Raw genomic sequence first — 25,754 nt, 5'->3', positions numbered from 1 at the left:
AAAAACTAGTTTCGAGAAAAACGCGTTTGAAGTTCATTGTTATAGCCGTATCATGTTATGGCGGGTTTACATTAGGGAGATCTATAGCTATAGATGGATTTATTCACGTGAAAATAGGTGTAACGGGTGAGAATAAATATCATACACTTATTCGAGGTATATATAACTTGAATAAATTCAACATATGTAAACGCTTGTGAATTTCTCACTGGTGAGAAATCACTAAAGTTGAATGCAGTTCTACTTCAGGTGAATAAATTCACCGAAAATATGAATATATTCATTATGGAAGTTCACGCTAGTGTAAACGGTTGATGCGATTTCTATAAATCTCATCATATTTCTTCACATGAATATATCACTAGTCTAAACCCACCCTTAGATACCGCATCACTAAAATGGCTCTCTAACTCGGTAAATAATAGGATTTTCGATGAGTCCTTTCTAGGGTATATTCTTGAATGCCTAAACTACAGAAATATGAAGGAAAAATTTTTTGATTTTTTTTTTTCAAATTTCTAGACTAGAACACTCCCTTAAAAGAACAGCATGTGCTGGATTGGTGGATAGAAATTGGATGCCTAAAAAGAATTGACGATTCGCTCGCATTTTCGGTGCTTCGATACCTTGTTTTAAATTTTCTCACTGTGTTTCACTCCTCGGCAACTGGCGAGCGGTTTTTTTTTCCTGAATATAACCAGAGCAATAGTAAGCTTCGAAATCGGTTCAGCAATGATACGATGAACGCTATTTTGTGACCAAAAGATTTGATTAAACATCGTGGCGGAAGGTAAATGATAAATGATAGTATGCAGTCTAGATTCTGAAAAACTATGTATAAGCTTCATCAAACATACGAATGACTTGCAATAGTAAATGTTGTCTTTATAATAAACTAGCTGACCCGGCAAACTTCGTCCCGCCCAAAATTTGTTTTTTGTTATCAATACCTTTAAACATTCACGTTGTCTTACTAAGCGCAAGTTAATGGGTCCAATCGCAGAACACGTTCATTGATTGATCTTCTAATCGACCCCGTTGAATTTACCTTTTACTTTAAAATTCCTAGTATTTCTAACAAAACTCATCATTATAATATCAGATTATTTTCAGACACAATTCTCGTTCAAAATTTTTCAACCACTTGCAAATAACATGTTTCTCCGTTACATGGAATAAATGTTTTATACAGAAATTATGAAAAAGACAGCCCTAAATCGGACAATTCCTTTCTCTAATCAACACATTCGGCGATACTTTTTTATTGGTATAGATAGAAGAAGATATAGGAGTGCGATTCATCACATTAAAATCCATTTTCCCTTTTTCCTTCAGAGTTTTCCGAAAATTTTCAATTGTTTGGTTGGAATATTTTTGGTTGAAATATGTGCAATATTTTTATGAGACCCCCTCTCCATTCCAAAGGAGGGAGGGATGTCATACGATCATAGAAACATTTCTCATACCCAAAACCCCTCACATCCCAAAGTGTGCTTGATTAGTTCTAGAGTTATGCAGAAGTTTGTGTTTAATTTCTATGCCAGAACCCCTCCCCCCTCAGAAAGGAGGGTTGAGTGTTGAACCACTTTAGAAATGTTTCTTGCCCCCTAAAACCTCCACATGCAAAATTTGGTTCAGTTTGCTTGATTAGTTCTTGAATTATGCAGAAATGTATGCTTCATTTGGATGGCAGTCCCCCCCCCTCAGAGAGAGGGGAGGAGTGTCTATTCACTATGGGAACGTTTCGTGTTCCCTAAAACATTCGCATGACAAATTTGGCCTCATTTGCTTGATTAGTTTTCGAATTATGCAGAAATTTGTTCACATTTGTATGGCAGCTCCCCCTTAGAGGGGAGGGTGGAGAGTCTAACCACCATAGAAACATTTATTGCACCCTTAAACCTCCATATGCCTAATTTGGTTTCATTTGCTTGATTAATTCTCGAGCAATGCAGAAATTTCTGTTTCATTTGTATGGCAGCCCGTGCACCCGTGGCCGAGTGGTTAGCGTCTCACATTATCATGCCGGGTGTTCGGGTTCGGGTTCTGGCCGGGAGGAATTTTTCGGATTTTTCAGAGAAATTTCCTTCGACTTGCACTGTGGTCGCAAGCTCTAGAATACGAGCTTGCCCCTCGGATTAAATTTATGGCGTGTTATTTGGCTAAAGAAATCTCAACTAAGTATTATAAATGACGCTAGTTAATGCATACGTTGAGACGGCAAAAGTTCCACAGGGAACGTTAGATATAATTAATTGAAACAACTCCAGAAAATAATAATAATATTGTATGAACGAAACGAAAGAAAAAGGAATAAATAACTTTCTTTGGGAAAAGTATTCATGACGTTTCTCATATCCAATCAGCAAATCCCCGCCAGGTAGTCTATTTACCCATTATCATTGACTTTAATTTTGTTGTCCAAAAAACACTGAAAACCAGAAAAAATTCAGACAAAAAAAATTGTCTGTTTGTGTCAGCAAGTTTGGTCAATCTGGAATAGATATATTGACATCACTCTGTGTACCTGTAATATCCCTAACATTTTCTCGATAGAATGTTCGTCGAGAAATGTTACAAATCCTGTAATTTTCATTTCTTGGATCTGCTTCGATGATATACATTGTGTGCCGTGATGTTAAGATTAGATGCAAATCAAACTCACTGCGACCAGTGTAAAGATGCAACCGACAATAATGGAACTGAAAAATGTCATTGATTAAAGCAGGTGATGTATGTGCGCCATTTCAATTCCTATCTTCATCTGACACAATCTCCACACACACACACCTTCTACGACTCATCTTTTGCCCGCACAAATGCCTCTGTTCAAAGGTGATATTTATCGTTCAGAGATCAGAGAGGGCCGCGCGTGGGTAGAGAGACAACCGTTAACTGTACCGACGTCAGATGCCAGCATCGATGGCATCCAACGAAAGATGAAAATAATCATCGGGTAGGAGTCACCTTTGATATCGGAATCATCGTAAAAAATTGTGCTGCTCGGATGTGTGATTGTTCTGACCTCTGGATAGGTGATGATTCCTCCGTTGAACTGTGGATCAAAAGCAAAGTCAATAATGGAATATGGGAGCGAACGAAAATGAACCAATGAATTCTTCAGGCGCGCATAGGTGAAATTCCAATTTGAAAACTCAGGCATTTCTGCAATTTTCGTCCGAGCGAATCCATCATTATCACAGTAGGAGGCTACAAAGCCGCAACGCGCTGGCAGAACAGTCCGGACTCTGCCAGGAACCGCTCCAACCTTCGGTGAAAAAATCTGAAGGTGTGCCACGAGGAAAGTCCCGGCTGCCATTCAAATGCTGATGTAGATTTTCAGAGTGAATGAGCTGAGCTTCTTTAAATATGCATGCATTAACATTTTCTGCGCTGGCTCCCCACATTCATCTTCGCTTTTTGTCGACCCATTGAGAATCCATCAGCGAGAACAATGAAGTGTGAGGGCGAGGAAAATCGTCTATACATAAGTGGTGGTGGGTTTGGAAACCCCAGTGCCTCGTTGGCTAGAGGATTCTCCACTGCTTTCGTTCAAATTCAGATGTATTCAGCATGACGCTCGGACCCACACCAACGAGAATACAGGTCGTTTGGTAAAGTACAGATTTTTTTGTTTTGTTTTCTGCCCACACCACTATTGCAATGGACCACTGAATTTTATTTTGAGAGTAAGTTTGGTCATTATTAAACTAATCATATAAATGTTTGTTAGTCAGACAATTTTGAATAATTTTTGATGGCTTCAACATTAAAACATGAAAGCGTTAATACGGGTTTACTGAAGCAACTCGCAGCCTTCCGTATGACAAAAGTAGGTGAAAATTTATCCGTAATGATTCCTACAAACCGAGAAGGAGAGTACACGCATCTGTGCGAGGAAGCTGCTAAGTGTTTTTACTGCCTACTGGGCATTGAGATTTGTACCCGACAAGAGTTGTAAAAATGCAGCGATACAGCAGCGCAGGAAACATGTTAATGCACTTCCTAAACCTTTTCCCAACCAGTGCGCGCCACAGTTGAGAAGGTTCACGTTAGAGTACTTTCACTCAACCGCTGCACACTTCTCGCGGTGCCAACAACAAAATGGTCTTCCGACATTCAAATCCCAGCGTAGCGCGAGCCCCTTCCTCCAATGACAGACAGTGTTGAGTGCGGTGGAGTAATTTGCTCTAACGAGTTATAATAATGTGTCAGTTGCGTTGCAGTTTGAGTTGAGCAAATAATTTGAAGACATGGAAAAAGTTCTCACAATGTCAAAAAAACCTTATGTTGTTACTTAAATGGAGGTATGCCGATTCGACACGTCGATTGTGGATAAGAGGTGAACAATGCGATTTGCAGATTGATACGATTGAATTCTTTATGAAAAAAAATCGGACAATCGATGAATTGAACCCAATTAGGGTTGTGATGAATTTCCAGCGCAATTCTTCCAACTGTCATTTTGATTTATTGTAGTGTCAGAAGACTACAGGCTTACGAGAGCGAAGCATGAACACAAAACTGAAGCTGAACTCCTTGTGTATGTGTTGGCCCTTTGCGGTCGTTTGTCTGCTCTCCGTCACCACAGCAAGGAAGTATACTTATCTTATACTTCATGTAACAATATATTCACACTTTTATTTATTTATTTATTTGTCAACTCATCAACGGGCTTTAAGGGCCCGTACTGGGATGCCCGTAAGGGATGTACTTAAAAGTATATGAAAATCTAAATCTAAGTTTAAATCTGAACATGAATCAAATGACATCGTATTACAATTAATCACATCAAATTACAGTCGTCACACATTGAAAATACACATAAAAATGATAATCACGTGGCAGTTTTTCTGTGAATAAAGAGCTAAACCTCCGACGAAGAAGCGTTCGGGATAAATGGTAATCGAACAGTCTGGCTACCCTGTTGAAAAGTCTTTGCAGACCACTCCACCAATCCACCGAACATGCCGTGGGGTTTTCCTCCATTCGATTAAGAGTATACCAATCGGCATCCAAAAATACCAGTATACCAAAAAGCATCCATCTGTCGTTGAAAGAAGCGACAATCCTCAATCGAGCTGACCTGATGGTAAATTTTCTCAACGAATTTTAATGTCCAGTGAACTTGTTCACGAATCAACCCGGTGCTCCTATGAATAATAGATATCGGTACTCAGTATAAACAAAACTAGTCACCCATGTTTGAGGAAGGGTTTAGTGGAAAATCCTTGTATTGCCGCACTGTGTGGATATAAAGAGCATTGTTCTGAATGTTCAAACATGCGAAAACCTGAACTGCATTTTAGGGAGAGGAGATGCGTGACCAACTGAGCTATCTGTACAATTTCATTTGCAAAATTGAAACAACAGTATTGCGATGACAGAATTGACCATTTTTATTTCTCAACATTTATCTATACAGCAAAACCTGTTTTTGTGCGGTTTTTTATGCGAATTTTTTTTGTGCGATTTTTTTGTGCGGTATTTCAAAAAAATGAAGTCATAGGTCATTTTTTTATATCTTTGTTATGTATTTCATCGCTTTACATAGATACTGTGTCAGCTAATTGCCATTGTCATGATTTGTTTTGTTTGTTTTAAGGTGTCAGTAGTAGCTTATTGAAAAGAGCAAAGCGTTAATTTTATGATCTGCGCGAGTGAGTAGGCCGCTTTTTATAGTGAAATAAGGAAATCGAATGTTGAACACGAATGGAATCATTGGGATTTGTTTTATTTTCTTAAGGATTTTTTTTATGCGGTCCCTATCCATCGCATAGCAAAAAGTTTTTTTTCAAATTGTGTAGCGAACACGATTTTTTGTGCGGTCCCTATCACCCGCACAAAAAACAGGTTTACTTTTATAACAAAGGAATCCTACGGTCAACTATGAGCGCAAACTTATCAATGATTTCCTCATAAAATAAAGGCATCTGCATTATCTCATAAAGAAAATCTTTTTCCAAAGTCAAAGGCAAATAATTCTTGATCCGTCAAACAACAAAAAAAGTTCTTTCAAGGGATACTGTTGTATTGGGCAATGTCAGTATCATTCTGGCCAGCCATTTCGGTGAAGATTTGCAGGGTTTGTCCAACGATAATCGCAATTATGACTATAATTTAAAAAGAACCGTCAGCTTATTACAAAGCTTCGCTTCATCGAATTTCGAGTGGTATGAAATAAGCATTTTCAAATTTCCAGTAGGGAATGCGACATCGAAGTCGGCAAATTTTTCGTGATTCAACAAAGTGACGAATTTTTATTCATCTAGTTCCTTTACCCGTTTCGTCATTTCGTCAATAATGTTGTCTATAATTGATTCATATAAACGACGACAATTGATGACGTTACTGTCATTCATAGGTTCGCCAGATACATCAATTGCATTATCGAGCGTACTATCGGAATGATGATCTACTTTGAGTTCCTCTATAGAAGCAAAGCAAGCCTTGATGTAACGCACAAATTCTACTACGTCTAATTCCTTTTTTCTGCAAAATTTGATAAAGAGCATCAAAAATGTAAGTGCAAAAATGTTCGCGACAGTTTGAGCAAGAATACAGTGATGAACTCCAGCATGAATGCGTGAAGACCTCTGGATGTAGTAAAAGTTTCAGCATCAAAGACACTGTCGCCAAGGTAAATCTCACCCAAACATTCATTGATAGATGCATAGCTCAAATGAACTATTTTTGCAAACATATGGTGTTTTGGTCTCCATAAATAGCTTCAATGTCTCGCTGCGTTTTGATGACTGAGAGAGAAATGCTGCAAGAGATGAGATCGTATTGAAAACCCATGACGTTTCTTGTTGTTTGTGAAGCAAAACGTGTGCGCGACAGAAAAAATATATCCAGTGAATAACCGTTGTTTCACCAATGTTTGCACACCAGATTTATCTCCGGACATTACAGTAGCGCCATCATAGCTCTGGGCCATAATTTTGTCAGCATTAAGACCAAAGTACGCAGCTATTTGATCCACATGTCCGGCCAATGTAGCGGAGGTTTTGAAACGTAAGCAGACAAACGAGTACTATATGCACCAGGTTCAAGTTGTCGAATGAACAAAATCGATAAAAATGCCCGAATTAAATCCACACATCAACGAAAGAATCCACAGAAATAATGAATGAATTTGTTCGTTTATTTGCATCACGCTCGCTCGGGGTGTTTGGTGCTGTGTACTCTCGCGCTCTCGTGGTCTCTCTCAAGTTTCAATGACGTCAGGAATAGAAAGAGAAACAGAAAGGAAAACGATGACAACCACGAACAAACACTGAAGCAAGGCGCCTAGAAGTATATCCTGAGGTGAGGCCGTTCCGTCACTATGATGGTTAGGGGAGCGGTATATGGAAACAGTACGGAGGAAAGCAGAAGGGGAATTATTTGCTTGAAGCGTGAAAGAGACAGACTGATCACGAGCGAGCTTGGGCACAAGCGTATTGTGTTTTGTTTACAAACAAAACATAGTAGACTTCCAAGATGGCTGAAGAGTGCTTTTAGCAAGTTGGCCCACCTTAGGATATAGTTCTAGGCGCCTTGTACTGAAGAATGGTGGTGTGCATCTTCCATCGTTTCATCGGTGTCGTTCAACAGAAAACATTGAACCTTAAACGTCATTTTCACGCAAAGCGGCGCACGGTGGGTTTGAGTTCCACCAAAATAGAAAATAAACTAAGGATATTCGGGATGATATGGAACTGAGAGAGAGGAGTCAGCTCGCGTTTGTTGTGATCACCTTTCTGTCAGCGCGAACCAGTCACGGTGAACCAAGGGGACAACCGTCGCCACACATAACGCACAGAACGAGAGAAAACAAGATAGTGTTTTCAGCAATTCAAATCCAGTTCTTTTCAGAATGAGTTTATCAAATACTGCTCTCAAATACATTCTTTTTGTAATTTTTCGATCAAGTGCGATCAACGTAAAATTACATCTTTCGAGCATTTATTAGGTTCACAATGAATCTTGAGAAAGACAATTCATTCCTGCTCGACACTCGCACAAAAAATGTTCACTCATCAATGTCACAAACGGGAAGCAGGTGTTGTGAGGGAGGACAGAGTGAGCGCAACATTTATGTAGACTGATTGAAAGCGACAGATATGTTGTCTATGGGAAATGACATACAAATTATATAAATAATACCCTTTTAGTTTTGTGGACAAGTCTAATAGGTTCACTTTCACTATCGGTCAATTCGATTGGATCTTCAGTGATACTATTGCCTTGATTAGCGACCTGCATGTCAAATTTGAATGAATGGTCCATCAGTGATGGGCAGGAATATCATGGCAAAGATGACGAGAGACTGGTCTCATCTTCATCAGATTCGTGATCACTGCCTGTTAAAATTACGGACACAGCATCTTTTTTAGTCAACCTATTATTATTTCCATCGGACACAAACAAAATTCCCTCAAAATACACCTTAGAGAAATCAATGTTGACTTTTTTCATTAGAAGATTAGCACTTATTGTATATATTCCACATACGCTGCATATTCAAATTGCATCGGAGAATATACAATCATCGCCCACAATGCAAACATCGATTCACTGAGCTTGCAGCAATTGATCATCCTGGAATCAGTGAAAGAATTCGCGAAAACTGAATGTATGAATCGGAAAAAGTCACAAATGAGCCCAAAGCACCCATAAATTCACACAAGATCTCCACCGACAAACAAATCATAAAAGTCAGTTTGCTTCTTATTTCGGATATTGTTATAGAAATCATCGAAATAATTCTTTAGGACAACTATAGTAAATATAGTAATAATAAAAATATAGTAAAAAAAAAAAATTGTTTGAATGGGCCGATGCTGCTGGAAACCATGATGTGGGCCGACCTGGTACATCTTTTATTATTTCCTACATGATCAGTGTTCAAATTTTTTACCCCCCATATATTCCTGTTGGACGCAGTCCTGTGTCAAAAATCAAATCGGGGATAAAAATGCACAAATGTACTCACAAACAAAGGTTCACGTCAAGTTTGAACACTTTTCTCATAAATGAATGACAACAACTTGCTTGATTGAAATTGTCAGATTGGAATTTTCTTGATGAGAATGCTTAAAAAGAATAAGAAGAATACAAAATATCTGTCATTCAGCTGGCTCCTCTCTCTCAGGTATGGAAATAACAAAAAATAACCATCGATAATTCCTCATCCATGTAATAATACACACTTTTTTCTGTGATTGTCTACCTGTCATATGAACAGCTTGAACAGGCGGACTAGACGCCGATTTCTAGGTATTGTTACGAAATATATCACACAAAGAAAAAATATAGCATATATTTGTCACATGAAAATAACACATTAAAACACATTGTTGAGTAAATAGTTATCTGAAATTTCCAAAAAATAATCCTGCTAATCTCCATAATCTCACAAGTTATACATATACTGCATATAATATCAAAAAATTATACATCACTGCTTTTTCATGTAAAGATTTAATTCAAAGTACAGGTCGGACTCGATTATATAGTCGACCACTTTTTTTCAACAATTATTTTCAAATCCTATACATAATCGAATCTCAAGAAAACATTTTTTTCATTAATATATGAATGTGAAACATTAATAGAAAAATAGCTTTTTTGTTAACGTTGAAAGCGAAATTGCGATTATATATAATCGAGTCCGACCTGTATTACTGATTTTTGGAAAGGGCATATTCAAAATCATTGAACTTTTTTTTCAAAAAAATCGTAGCTCGAAATCCAGATGTCTGAAAAAATATAATCTTTGACAAAGTTATTGTAGAATCAATAAACTATTTAAGAAAAATAATATTTCAAATACACTGTTAAAAAATCTTACTCAAAAATCGAATAGAATATTTGAACCTTTTATATCACAAAACACTCCCCTTCCATATTTTGAAAACTATTTTCATTTGTAAACTCTTTCAACCTAACAAGTTATGACGATGACGTATAGTGGTACGGTGTCGGACACACCCAAATGAAAATATGTTTCATTTTAATTTCAGAAATTTCAATACTTTTTGAAATCGTTACCATTTAAGGAAAGTAACGTAAAAAATGTGACCTATATACGATTCAACATAAAAGATTACAAAAACTATATCTCGAGAACTAGAATAAAGCGTTGTTACGAGTTCAACATTAGTAGTAACTTTTCAAAGCAAACATGGAAAATTAGATGTTAGAAAAACTCTTTTACTGTTGAAATACCCTTCTTCCGATGCATCGATTGGCTATTGCATGAACTTTCCATATAGTTTTTTATTGAAAACACAAAAAAAAATTGGTAAAAATGAATTTTACTGTAAACTTAAACCATTTTTCAGCCTCATGGAAGTGGTCTCAAACGATTATTGTGCGATGTTCAGCTCATGTATGATACAAAAAGTCTCTAAATAAAGGTCCTATTCCATGATTTCATTTATGTTATCTACATTTCCGGTAATTGCTTTGGTGGATCTTCTTCTTCTTCTTCTTCTTCTTCAATGGCACTAACGTTCCTAGAGGAACTTCGCCGTCTCAACGTAGTATTACTTGCGTGATTTTTATTAGTACTTAGTTGAGATTTCTATGCCAAATAACACGCCTTGAATGCATTCTGAGTGGCAAGCTCTAGAATACGCATGATCACAGTGCAAGTCGGAGGAAATTTCTTTGACGAAAAATTCCCCTGTCCAGAACGGGAATCGAACCCGAACACCCGGCATGTTAGTTATGACGCTAACCACTCGGCCACGGGAGCACGATGGTGGATCTACGACATCAAAATTACCGGAACGGAACCGTCGCAATCGAGATTACGCATGAATGTCTGTTACAGCATCACAGTATCGCAATACCACAGAAACACTACTCACATTTAGAACCACCCGGCTTGCGTTTTGGGCTTTTTTTTCGTTGCTGGTGACAATCTTTGATACGCACTCAAACAACGAAATCAAAAAGAATAGCGACTCTCAGGAACCTATTGGTACTGAAATTGGTCTGCCAGACACCCCAAATGGTTTGATGTACTGGATCGAGGTCTGGAGACCAGACAGAGAGCTGATAAAGCATAGGACTTTTCTTTCCCATCTTCGCACTCCAGAGCATCTCCGACAACATGTTCCTTGTGGCTAGTAAAGTTGACTTCAAGATCCAAAAAAAATATCAATGGAACATTGCAACATTGATCACCCTGTAATTCATGAGTTGTGCTGGATTCACGGGTAATTACTATGGTATCCGTGCAAATCATATTAGACACTTTTTTTATTTCGCATGCATCATCCAAAATATGAGAGATTTGAAAAATTCCGTGTTTGCCGATTATGCCTGATGGACTATTTTTCCAAATTAATACCATACAAATATATATATGCCATACAAATTAAACACAAATTTCTACATTACTCGGAAATAAATCAAGCAAATGGTGAAAATTTTAAGGTGCAATAAATGAATGGTGGTGCAATTTCTATGGTGGTTAGACTCTCCAGCCCCCTCTCTAAGGGGGGGCTGCCATACAAATGAAACCCAAATTTCTGCATTACTTGAAATCTTTTCAAGCAAATGAAACCAAATTAGGCATATTGAGGTTTTAGGGTGCAACAAATGTTTCTATGGTGGTTATACTCTCCAAGAGGGGGGGTGGGGTGCTGCCATACAAATGAAACACAAATTTCTGCATAACTCGAGAACTAATCAAGCAAATGAAACCAAATTTTGCATGTGAAGATTTTCCAGCCAAACATGACAATTGAAAAATTTTGGAAAGCTCTGAAGGAAAAGGGAAAATTCGGAAAATTAAATTCCCATATGTTCTATAATTACATAGTGACAAGTGCTGTTTGATGTTTGCGCTAGCGAAATTGATTTTTGTTCGAAACTGGAAATGGATTTTAATGTGATGAAACGCACTCCTATATCTTCTTCTATCTATACCAAAAAAAAGGATCGCAAAATGTGTTGAAAGGAGCAGAACTCGAGGAATGAATTGTCCGATTTAGGACTGCCTTTATTCTATCATATTTTCTGTATAAAACATTTATTCCGTGTAACAGAGAAACATGTTGTTTACAAGTGGTTGAAAAATCTTGAACGAGAATTGTGTCTGAAAATAATCTGATATTATAATGATGAGTTTTGTTAGAAATACTAGGAATTTTATAGTAAAAAGTAAATTCAACGGGAACGAATAGAAGATCAATCAATGAACAGTTCTGCGATTGGACCCATGAACTTGCTCATAGTAAGAAAACGTGAATGTTTGAAGGTATTGATAACAAAAAACAAATGTTGGGCAGGACGAAGTTTGCCGGATCAGCTAGTTTGTTATAAAAAATATTCGAAAAATTTGTCGAAAATGCAGAGTTTTCAAATTATCCCGATTTGGAATTCTGAAATTGAACTTAAAGAAATGTGTGTCTAAAACTTTCCGGCAATGAACAAGTATAATAGGTGTAAGCAAAATCAGAGCAAATTTTTGTATGATTGTTTCCTTTTTTTTTGAATTACTGTATTTAACAGTATAAAAAAAGTAAAACAATACAGATATTTTAACTTCCGATAAAAGGAAAAATAAGTAATAATTGATATATTTCTCAATACTTTAAAACCTTTGATAACTTTATTTAACAATAACAACAGTCATATTGATATTTTTCCCGAGTTTTAAAAATAAAAGAAGTCGTCGAACTAAATCAGTTTAGCAGTGTAATGATAGATTGTCAAAAAATTTTACATGTACAATTTAAAGTACAATACTGAAGCCATTTGGGTTTGTAAACAGTGGTGCTTTTTATCTGCCAAAGCGTACTGAGTCATGTTTTGGGCATTAGGTAAAAGAGAGATTCACAACCATCTTATTACACAAAATTTATTTTCTTGAATGGCTATGATACTTTCCATTCGTAAGTAGTTTGATCGAATCTAACACATCCAAAAAATTCTGATTGATTGAAATTGAAATAGTAAAAATGTTCTCATAGTCAAGCATACAAAACTGTTCAATCACAATTGTAAAGAATGGTCTTGGTCTTAAAAAAAAAGTTCACAATTAATATTCTAGGGCTGTCGTTTTGACGTAGGAATACGTCTTCCAGGAACATATTGGGGGTACAAATTGAAAACAAAATTAACAATATGCGTTCAAAATTTGTCAATTTTCTTTTGGAGTTTAGGTGTTTCTAGTATTTTGTTTTACACAAATCGATTGGGACACTCACTAACAATTCAAATAAATAAATCAATCAAGTTGCAGATAGATTAGAGTCGAGTAGAAGTACTGTCCGGCAAAAACACACATTGCCATAAATAGTCTAACGTAGACCTACGTCAGCTATGCGATCGTTTCTCGGACACAACTCCCTTTTTTTTTGAAAACACGCAATTTTATGAAGTCTCGATCAAACTTCAAATAATGTTTTACTTAGACAAAAAAAATGAGCAAGACAAAAACATGAGAGATTCAGTTTACTTTACGTTGAGAAATAAACCCCAATAAGATTTCGTCGAAACTTAAACAATAACATAAATATTGTCGATAGCAAGTGCTACGATTTTTATTGTTAGACACTACTAACAATATCAAATATTTTCCCCATCGAGTATTATAGCCACACATGGTCGCATTTCTTGAAAGATTTGATGTATCCGACGCTTCGGTGCATTACATTCATCTCCCAAGAAAATACATCCTTGCACGAGCATCACGCTAGTTCGGGCATGTTTACGTTAAATAACGAGTTCCAGATTTCAATGCACATTAACCCGACTGACATACATGCATCAAACCGCACAGTTCCATTCACGAGCGTGCGAGGGAGGTCCTACTCCAGATTCTACTCGACCATACATATCACATGTTTTTTTTTTATTTTGTATTTCAATGGCTTGCATCATTCTGCTCTACTCTGGGAGTGCGGCGGGTTTTTTCCCCTTCTTCTTTTTTATTCATCTATTCGAACCAGAGCGCAAGAGCTGCCTGCCGCCGGGTGAAGCGGAGAGAGGAAAACGCTCTTGATTTTTCTTCAACCAATCGTTCCTTTTCAACACACAATCCAACAGTACATGGCAAATACCCCCTGGAATTAACGGATGGTAACATTTCTGTAGCGACGGTATCCATCCCACCCCCCGCTTCGTGGGTGGCATAGCGACGGTGGTGAAAGGTTTCCGGCGGCAACATGTACGGCAACATTCCGGAAAACACTCGACATGGAACACACAATGGGAGCGGAATATGCAGATTCAATTGAATTGGAATAAAAAACCACTTTCCTTCCACGAAGGGAGGGGAGATCAAAACAGGAAAATATGTGAAAATGTAGCGCTGAAAACAGGGCTTGCCAACGGGAGACAGGACGCATCTATTAAGCTGGAAAGAAAGGATTCCTCTGCAAGGAAATGAAATCTTTTCAAAAGCATAATCATGAAAGGGAGTCACGTTTATTTGAACTGGAGGAAATTAGGCGGGAGCGCATTTGAATCATTAAACAGCAATACACAACCTGTCTGTGGAGATTATTGATTTCCGCCCCACAATATAATTCTTTCAAATCTGAGAATTTAATTATTTCAATGTGTTTCCGACTGAAGGCGAAGTATAATAGATGTCTGAACATAAATATCCAGGGCGAATCTCTAAACCGAAATTGATTTCTTCAACCGAAAACCCCTAGTGGTCGAACATCTGTCCGTTAACTATCGGTATTCCTTCTTTGCACGGACACACCACCTTACCGCCGAGGACCTCAATCACACTTATAAAACTGGGGTGAAGGATACCTGCCCTGTCCGGGGTAACCAAAGAAAACATGTTGCCACGAATCCGATCACCACAGAATGAATCTTTTGTTGCACAGCAGTGATTTTTTCCCATCCTGCCATCCATTCCGTTCCTTTTTCATCCCTCCCTTGTCTGGAAACAAGCAATTGAATGTAGTTTTTGATGAGATAATAGAAACAGAGGAAAAACTTTTTCCACTTCGGTGAGAAAATGCTACCTCTGGCGTGAAAGCTGCCCCGTCGGTGGCTTGCTGTATCACACTCGGTTAGTTTTGATCGACCGAGGGACAACCGATGATCGAGGGGGATATCGAAAGCAAATCGAAAACAACATCCCGAAAATTCCTGCTGGAGTTATCGCTCCGGGTGGGGTGAATCGAAATAAAATATATTTTCATCAATTCGATAACGATACGAAACTCTTCACGGGGAGAAAAAACGTGTGGATAACGAATTGATGGGATGAAAGCGATCTCTTATGAGTGGCGTGCCATTTTTCTGGATAGTTTTTCCGGTGCTTTATCAACACTAATATAGGTAGAAAAAAGTGAGCTAGCGTATGAATAAGGAGTGATTTTTCATCAGATGGTCCTAGATTTCTACGTCGAATTCGTCGAAAAGTAATCTGATGTATCATATTGGATAATTACATAAAGAGTAATTCAACGTAAATTTAGTTTGAATCAACCTGTCCGATCTTTTGTAAACTAACATTACAGAAAACTAAGAAAAATGTTGAGGAACTCTGTAAAACATGTTTGTGTAGAGCAGTGGAGCCCAGGTATAGACATGATTTGTTTCGATGACTAAGTACATTATTTTGATAAGAAAGCAATTAGTTTTGTAATACGATTATGGTATCACGATCAAATTGGGCGTTCTTATTACAATATTTTTTAAAATTTATTTCGATATAGAAAATACTGAAACATCGCGTATAATGAAAACAAAATAAAATATAAAGCCAAAATTCTATTGAAGATATAAAAGAATGCAAAGTAAACAAAATGCTCCTCCCTTTTCTTCATGCGGGAGTGGAAGCGGTATGGATTCTTGATAAAATTATCGAATGATTGCAAATTACGATGAGAACGTGCACAGGCACTCTCTTCCAACTTAGTCGAGAGTGAATAACTAAGTGGTTTGAGCACTTCAATAACACGACACTTGCCATACGCTTCTCATACAGACCGAACTTCATTGTTGCTAGGAAAACGAGGAAAGTGAAGATGGGGCCTCATACTACACGACTGCAGTATTCCACTTTTACGCTTCGAATTACTCTGCTGGCAGCAGTCATGGCTTCACAAAAAAAACTTATGGCTATACTACAATCAAACTTGACTTTGATTTCAATTTCAGATTGTAATCGAAAAAAATGCAACGCTTTCTTTTGTGTATAACCGAAGATTCTGAATCATTAATTCCACTATGGAAAAATGAAGCTTTCCACACAGCTATCGAATACTCTTTATTCATAGATAACAACCAAAAACCATTTGATTATGATTTTGAGAAATTTTCTGATTACACTAAAGCAAACTACCTATTATTTAGGTGTAAGCTTAACTGTATCAAGGGTGTATTTAAAAGTGTGAGAAGTATTGAAGTAGTAGTGACGACTTTTCACTCGATGATCAATGAAGTTATAGAGGAGGAAATATCAAGCCGAGAAACAAAAAACATAAAAATTCCGGTTTGGTTGAATTGAAATATAAAAAATCTAAAAAATAAAAAAAGAAGGCACATCTGACGATAATCTCGAGAATTATTTGAAAATTTGCAAACAGCTCAACTCAACTGTTCAACAAGCCTTTGAAGATAACAACTCACGAACAAAGTCCGACATAAAATCTAACCCAAGAGTTTCTTCAATTACATAAAAACAAAATTAATATGGAATAGTTTTCCATCACGCATGCACCTTGATGAAACCGTGGCCCGAATGACCCAGAAGAAATTTGAGCCTCTTTGCAACATTCTTCCAAGGAGGACCGAGATCTTGATTTCTTTACATTTCTTCCAAAATTTCCACGTGACATTGGCGTCAGACAACTAACTGCTAGTGAACATTTTGACGCATTAAAAAAACTTGCGATTCTAGAAAGGGCCAGCTCCTGACGGAATTCCACCGGTATTTATAAAAAAATTGCATCTGAATTAACAGTATTCGATAAGCCATTGGATTCGGAAAGGTTCGGAAAGGAAATACGAGAAAACTCATTCTTCAAAAAACACCAATCTCCAAACCCGGTAATAGATCCGATGCAAGACATTATCGTGAAGAAACAATTATCTCTCGCACTGCAAAACTCTTAGAGGCCATGATAAACCAAAAACATTTTCAGCAACTAAAACACGAATTATGAATAAGCAACAAGGTTTTTTGACGTAGGACTACATCTTTCATTTCTATACTGGGGTGTAAGTTCGAAGTTTCGAAAACGAAAGCGTTACGCCGGAGAACGAGATTTTGAGCGTTAATAGCTCCTAAACAACTGAACGAAATGGTATGATAAACATTTCATTCGAAAGATAAAATGTCTACGCGTTCTATGCTTGTTACTTTTTGATCCAAAAACTTGTTTCAATAGCCTTGAAATTGTTTTCAAAACAGGCTATTGAAATCACACCAATCGGTATAAAAGAGAGTGTCGTCGCTCGGAAATCTACTCATTTATGATTACGCAACGATTGAGATACCATCGCTGGAATGAATGGATGTTTCCCTAATACAGACTTCAAGACAATGGATCCACGGGAAATCGACCTTGCAAAATAGATACAAGCAGCGAGTACTTTTGTACTCGTTTGCGCTTTTGCAAATCGGAATGTTTTCCTAACACAGAATTAAAAACCATAGAACCTGAGGAAACTGGTATTGCAAATTTGATGCAAGCAGCGGGTATTTTTGTACTCGTTTACGTTTCTGCAAATCGGAATGTTTCCCTAACGCAGACTTCAAAACCATGAAACCCGAGGAAACTGGTATTGCATATTAGATGCAAGCAGCGGGTACTTTTGTACTCGTTAGCGTTTTTGGAAATTGAAATGTTTCTCAACACAGATTTCAAAACCATGAAGCATGGGGAAATCGGCATTGCAAATGAGATGCAAGCTGCGAGTACTTTTGTACTCGTTTGCATTTTTGCAAACCGGAATGTGTTTTCCCAACACAGATTCCGAAACCAACAAGTTGGGAAAATCGGCATTGCAGTACTTTTGCATTTTTAAACTCCGGAATTGTTTTTTTAACACGGTCTACAAAAGCGGGTATAAATGCAGCGCTTTGGCTCGGTTATTCAGGATTGCATATCCCTTCATGTCGCCAGCTCACTGAACTTTTACGCATACCGTTTGATGTTTAGGAAAAATGTTGATAACTATTTGCTGCGATAACCACTACCATAATGCATGAATTGACCTAAATTGGGATTTAATTGCAATTGAATTCGTAATTTTTTTCATTTATTCACTAGTTCAATCAATAATTTAATCAATACATACAAAGCAGCGGCGTTATCGTATCCAATAAGGAACATCCGAGGTGCGATGATTGCTAATTGCAAAAACGGCAGTCCTACGTCAACCTTGCGGTTATACCATAGGTATAACCCATCCAAAGTTTTTTTAAATGACACTCAACACCAACACATTTGCTGGGATTTGTCACATTTACTTCCAATGCAAAGGATAGTGGTAATCGAGTTGAAGCTCAATACACTGACTTTAGTAAAGCTTTCGATTGTGTTGATATAACATTACTCCTCCTTAAACTTCCAAAAATAAAGATAAAAGTCAAGCTATTGAAATAGATCGAATCATATTCGACTGAACGTAAGATTTAATTAAAAAATTTGGAAACCAATATTTGTTACATCTCGAATTTCTCAAGGGTTCATCTGGGAGCTTTTATTTGTTAATGATTTTTGCGAGCTTTTTGAAGTGTTTAGGCACTCATCTACGCAGATGATATAGAGCTGTATATGGATACAGATAATGAAGAAGACTCTCAAACATTTAAAAATGAAGTTCACATCTTTTATACTTGGTGCACTAAGAGTTCATTACAGCTCCACATTAGAAAATGCACTTTGATGACTATTACAAGTAGAAGAACATCATTGAACAATGGTATTAAGCTAGGAAATCAACCCGTAAACATATGTCAACGAATAAGAGACTTGGATGTAGTCTTAGATTATTTCAAAGTAACCTTCGTTGGTCATTATAATACAATCATACATATGTAGAGAAAATAATATATTGAGCTTTATTAAACGGTTTAACCAACATTTCCAGGATCCGTACACAATGAAAACATTGTGCGTATCATACGTCAGGTCAATGCTTGAATATTATTGTTTGGTATTGTATGGCCCTCCTACAACATGGAATAAATACATAATTTCACGCGAAGATAGACTTGGATTCGTACAAAAATAGTTTTTGTTATTTGCACTCCGTAATCTAGGCTAGTCTTCATATCATCTCGCTCCATATGAAGCACATTGCTTTTTAATGAATAGGAAAAGCTTAAAAGAATTGTTTCTGTTTGTTATTGACATAACATAAATCGTAATTGTAATTGCAGAAAGCTGGAAAAAATGTTGGAAAACTCCGTAAAACTTGATTATCTAGAGCAGCTATACTTAACCCGTCTGGCTGGTGAAAAGTGCCTCTGTATGTTTGCATCAAATTATATTTGAATTTGTACTGGGGTGTAAGTTTAAAATTTCTAAAAACTAGAGCGTTACAAATGACCAATTTGAAAAATCGGGCTTGAGAAATGTCATGTAAGAAACCTTGCTGCCGTCCGGTCACTTGCTGGATGAGTGAATGAATTATTTATGATTTTTTTCAATCGATCATTCAATTTTCTTTTTTTTTTTCAATTATTGTTTTTGAGTTAAAAGTGGCGTAAGGTATTTTTCAGCGTCTTCTGTGGAAAACTGAAGGTGAAAATTTGATTCGATGCTATTGCTTTGGTCTCCGCCGCCATCACACAAAAGATTCGGCTTGGATTTTCTGTTGCAATTCTGCGTCTTCTCAGATGTTTCATTCTGCGTTGGAAATGTAATTTTGCTAAGAGATACTGAAAAACTATTTATATATTCAAAAAGCTCATTATTTCAGTTTCAGTTTCAGTTTCAGTTTTGCTCTAGACAGCGAATTTCAACAGTACATTGTAATGTTTTGAATTATTTTGACAGTCTACTCAAATTGCTTTGCGAAACGTTCGCGCTCCTCACTCAGTGAAAGCATTTATTTATCGGCCCTTATCATTGCTATCAAGTATTGTATCAAAGAATTTTGTTATTAAATTTCTTTAACAATGCGGTCGTGTCTTGGACATCACCCTTCTCTATCTATTTTTTTCACGGCCCGGGACAATCACGTGTTTGTGGCCCCTATGCAAAATGGTTGAGTACCGCTGAATTAGAGAGATAGTTGATAACTGAAGAATGACTAAAAGTAGCATTTTTGCTCATCCCTGTAAATTACCGTTTTTAAACGAATTTATCCATGATGTTACTGCGTTTGCCACAGGACTCATAGCGACGGCAAGCAGCGCTCTATTATCAGCACAATGTTCGCCTAACCGGTGTTACATTTATTAGACAACCGTTTTCCGAAAAAAAATTCGCGGCAATATTTCATTTCAACACATCCTTTTCCCCACAAACATTCGCAGCAAGAGCTCCTCTGGCTCGCAAAATGCATTTCTCGAGGAACACGACTTACGCACACGTATGAATCTTTTAGGTTCTTAATATCAAGCAAAATTGTCTACCCGATCTGCAGATCCACGACCTTTACGAGCCATCCTCCACAAAAGTAGCAGACGACGACATTTACGGAACCGCTAGACGACGCTTATAAAACGAGTAGATTATAAAAACGCCAGACAAAACGTGATTTATGCTTGCGTGTCTCCACCTCCATCCAAGCTGTTGCTGGTGCTGTTGCACGTTATGTGAAAATCGCCGCGTCGTCAGACGTGTGTCGCGATCATTAATATAATAATATTCCCACCCCTATCTCCTCACCACATGTGTATAGTGTTTAATGATTGCAGAAATAAATGTTATTACGCTAGTGGCGCACACACTAATCGGTCATTATTTTTTTTCTGTTTCTGCTTCCTCCACAGATGCTACTGTGGCCTAACATGAGATAACGCTAGCCGAAAATGGTCCCAGGAGTGGGCGAAGTGTCACGAGCGCGGTTACTCACATTTCTACTGGTGATTCTGGCGGAAGTGATAGCGCGCGCTCTAGGCGACCTCGCTCAGAGTTCCGGTGTTACACCGAAGCAGCTTCAGCACGACGATGGCCAGCCGACAGACCGGTACAAATTTCAGTTCGCTCACGCGGTGTACAACGTGTCGATTCCGGAGAACAGCGTCGGTAAAACGTACGCCGTTCAGCCACCCAACGAGGATCGGTTGGGGATCTTCATCGATCCCGAGCTGGACGTTAAGTACAAAATCGTCAGCGGCGATAAAGACAAATTCTTTAAGGCTGAGGAACGACTAGTTGGCGACTTTGCCTTTCTGGCGATACGGTTGCGCACAAGCAACGTGGTGCTGAATCGGGAGAAAGGTGACAGCTATCGGCTAGAGGTGAAAGCCACGGCAACGAAACGAGAGGGGAAAAGCCGTATTTCGCTTGAAGCAGACACAATCATCGACGTTAAGGTGCTGGATACCAATGATCTCAGCCCGTTATTCTACCCAACCGAATACTCGGTAACGATCTCCGAGGATACACCTCTGCACAAGAGCATTCTCCGTGTGATTGCAGAGGACGCTGACTTGGGCTTGAATGGCGAAATCTACTACAGCATCCTCGACGAGACGGAGCAGTTTGCGGTCCACCCAACCACCGGCGTCATTACGCTAACCAGGCCACTCCGGTTCGTTGATCGATCGCTGCATGAGCTAACCGTAGCAGCCAATGACCGTGGCATTGGATCGACCAGTCGGAGCCAAGCCAGCAAAGCCCGGGTGAAAATCAAAATTCGACAGGTACGTATAACCTAGCAAAATGGTTTGGGTTTATATTTACCATCAATAACAAATCTTCCAGCAGCAGAATTCCGTTTTCCTTGCAATTAAGAGGGATTTGTTAATTAATATTGTAAGAATTTTAGCATTTTTTTCGTAAGTCGGATGACATGAAAAAGTGTATTTTGAATAGAACTGTACTGCATTTTCGACTGCAATCGGCAAAAATGAATTTAAACACATCTCCTACACTAGTGACTTTATTGAACTTTTTTTCCGCTGCCCATAATCCATCTTCATGTACGTTCATACGTACGTACATCACCCTACTTCGTAAGGATGGGATCGCAGGATGATACTGCTTTTTTACTGTTTTTTTTTTATTTCTTACTCGTCCAACGCTCCCAAAAACATTTCCCAAAGAAATAATACGCTAATTGTGATATCGCAGACGTCGACGACAACCGGGACAATTTTTCACCTTCAGTTTCCATCGAAGAACACAGCTCTCACTGGTGGAAAATACCTTCTTCGTATTCGGTTTGAAATGCACTGTTATTTGAGGTCACTTTTAACCCAGAAACAAATCTCGAATTGACAAATATTGAATGATCAATCGGGATAAAGTCGCTAAGGTTCGTCAGACATCCAGTTGGCGGCCAGACGGCAGCGGCGGTGAAGCTTTCCAAATAGTTTTCCTTGAGTTTAGTCTAGAAATATCTTTATTTCGAGTTTGCTTTAGTCCTTCATCGCTTTATCTGCAATTTCTGTTATTCGCGGTGACAGACTATTTCGCGGATAATCGGCGTTCTACTGTACTTAGGAGAGGATTCAAAATACCAAATTACAACCTTTTTGGACCCGAGGTTCATGTCAGACTTGACAATGAAACAGCTTGACAGAACATCTCATTGGAGTATATAAAACACCTTTCGAAGAATCTTCTGAGAGGAACAACTCATCGCCGTCTGCAACATCCTCTAAACGAAGCAAAAGAGACGAAACTGAATCAAACCTTATTCACGAAATTCACGACACCTTTTGGGACTGTTTCAACGAAGTGGCAAATGAAAATAATAGTCAGCGTCGCGTTGAGGAAAAAAATCCCATTGCTAACGATTCTTGTATTTGGTGGTCATTAAACTCTAAGTTAGGTTTGTTATAGTTTAGTAATGTTTACAGTGAAGAACTATTCTCTGAAGCTGGTCTGGTGTACGAAGCAAAGCGTAACCGGTTGTCACCATCAAATGTTGAAAATTCATTATTTATTCATCATAACAATGATTAATTTTGAGTACTGTTAAAAATAATTAATAAAAGTTGATATTAGTTTAATTTTGAGTAAAAACCCCTTGCATTTCTGTAATCAACCTTTATTTTTAATCAATTAATATTTTAACTCGGAGATAAATGACATAACCACGATGTTGTTAATGAGCTATTTTGTTATTATTTATCCTCTGTTAATGAAAAATTATTGATATTTTCTAATATTCGGTATTCGGTCGGATAGGCCGAATACTGGATAGTTACCGTTTCATCTCTAATATCGATCTTCTGAATTGGCTCAGTAGTTCGAAAGTTATGAATTTTTGAAAAAAGTATTTTTTTTGGAAAATGGGATAAAATTGATTAATCTGATCATCACTCAAAAACAATAAAACAAACAGCCCTCTGATTCCATTGTCAAGTCATTGAAAATGCTGATAACCCGTTGTCGGTTGTAAAAGAATGCATACTTTTGATTCTAAAGAAATTGATTGACCAGAACAATACCGTACATGATGAAGATATGAAGTTTGAGACCCTGATCGACGATGGCATAATCAACATTGAGGAAAACGGATTGCTATTGGAAAGACAATTCCTGCTGCGAGAATTACGTAAAAATATTTTAGAGAAAAATGTGAATTTTTAATTCTTGTTTTGTTGCATAGTACGCACATTAGAGTGTCAATGAATGTATGGGGAAAAGTGACCTTCGAATTTTCGAAAGGGTCTTCCTGCAAAATGTTGACTCTCGCGAAAAAAAATGGATTTGTTTTTAAACTGAAATAAATAATAATTTGTCGAACAAGTTTCAATGGATTTGTTCTGTTATAATATCGTAACGTATGAAGATGCCAATTAAACATCTTTTTAGAAACCAATAAATCAAAGAACTATCTAAGCAAACTCAAAGGTTTATTACTAATTTCGTATTCTTTGCAACAATCTCAACACTCCTAACCAAACTTGTCCTTTTCCTTAATACGTTCATGATTATTCGAACGATCATATTACATACGATACACTATTGAACCGAATTTGAACATACTAAACAGCCCTGCTCATTCTAGCTACATGTTTCATTAAATTATCATATTAGGTTTGTTTCATTGAATTATCATATTAGATATGTATAAATATTAAATCAATGTATTCATTTAAGTTTGGAATTTTCATCGTATATAAATCTACTACGGATAATCGAAACTAGTTGTGTGGAACAACCTCTATTTCCGCCCATTCTCTACCTAACTACGTTCAATTTTGTTCAAATAATCATATTTATAAAAAATATTAACAAATTATTCAAAAATTCTGATAAAAAATTCAAGGCTAAATTACTCCGGATAATCGAGTCGTACTTGTAGTAATTTTTCACAGGAAACAAAAAAAAAGCTGTTGTTAAAAAAAACTCTTTTCCTGTGGAAATAGCCTTCTTCCAATGTATGGAGGACTTGTTGTTTATCTTATGAGCCATTCATGTATTTTTTTTTTCAGAGTTTAACAATTATGAATAATGAAAATAGTTTTTTGGCACATTTTTTAAAAATTTGTTTCATTTCTTTTAAAGAAAACTTAAATAATTTTCTTACATATTATTCTCTGAACAAAATTTTGCAGCTGTTATAGTTTTTGAGTGAGAATTTTTTGTAATTGTAATTTTGTAATAATTTTTTTTTTTACTTTACACTGGAAACAAATATTTTAAAAATAATGTTTTTTTTTTGTCAAAAATTTATTTTAATTTTTATTTTTCAACAAAATATATGAAAAGCCCATACAATAACCAACAAGTCATCATCACAGAAGAAGATGGGCACTTCTACGGGGAAAAACAACAACTTTTTCAAGTTTTCTTTGAAACAATTACAACTAATCCTAATTTTGTTTATTGTCTAGATAGTAATATAGTTTATTCGAGAAAAAAAACAAATGAGGGGCTTAGAACGAAAGGGGTGTAAGTGATTTGATCGATTTCTCTACATCGACTCTCTCTTTTGGTCATAACTTAGCTGCAAATACATTCCTAGCTGTATTTGACAATGTGGACGATAGGTCAGAACCTCATCTATCGGATTATATCTTCTTCTTCTTTCTTCTTCAATGGCACTAACGTTCCTAGAGGAACTTCGCCGTCTCAACGTAGTATTACTTGCGTCATTTTTATTAGTACTTAGTTGAGATTTCTATGCCAAATGACACGCCTTGCAATGCATTCTGAGTGGCAAGCTCTAGAATACGCGTGATCACAGTGCAAGTCGGAGGAAATTTCTTTGACGAAAAATTCCCCCGACCAGAACGGGAATCGAACCCGAACACCCGGCATGTTAGTTATGACGCTAACCACTCGGCCACCGGAGCACAATCGGATTATATAGCAAACTTAAATTGGAACATTTTTGCAGTTGAGTTATTGACTGAATAAAAAGTTGATGAAGAGAAATCGATCAAGTCACTTACACCCCTTGCATTCTAAGTCCCTCAAACAATATTAACCCTCCTGTACTCGCGTGCAAAATCATAACACGTATACTCGCGCACGGTGTCACAGACCGAAAATTGAACTTCTCTGTAATGTCGCCATTGTGTATTTTTCGGTCTTTATTGGCATTTATTTTAAGAAGAGGGTATGTTTAAATGAAAAACCTCCAAAAGATATGTTTTCTTCGTCTTTATTATGTTTTAATAGTCATCTAATTAAGCC

The 25,754-nt window shown here is 37.3% G+C and overlaps 1 protein-coding gene across 11 annotated transcripts in view; it reads left to right on the top strand.

Annotated features, from left to right (window-relative positions):
• LOC129770468 (fat-like cadherin-related tumor suppressor homolog) overlaps positions 1 to 25,754 on the top strand; it is a 576,674-nt gene that overhangs the window by 352,393 nt on the left and 198,527 nt on the right. For all 11 annotated transcript variants that reach the window (XM_055773312.1, XM_055773318.1, XM_055773317.1 and 8 more), the window contains one exon: positions 20,927 to 21,802. In XM_055773312.1, the coding sequence (XP_055629287.1) occupies positions 20,966 to 21,802 (837 nt within the window). In that variant the 5' untranslated portion in view covers positions 20,927 to 20,965. The remainder of the gene's footprint in view (positions 1 to 20,926; positions 21,803 to 25,754) is intronic.

The sequence above is a fragment of the Toxorhynchites rutilus genome, chromosome 2 (genome assembly GCF_029784135.1).
Source record: "Toxorhynchites rutilus septentrionalis strain SRP chromosome 2, ASM2978413v1, whole genome shotgun sequence".
NCBI lineage: Eukaryota > Metazoa > Arthropoda > Insecta > Diptera > Culicidae > Toxorhynchites > Toxorhynchites rutilus.
Note: the sequence above shows the minus strand (reverse complement) of the source record. Positions and strands in the feature narration are given on the sequence as shown.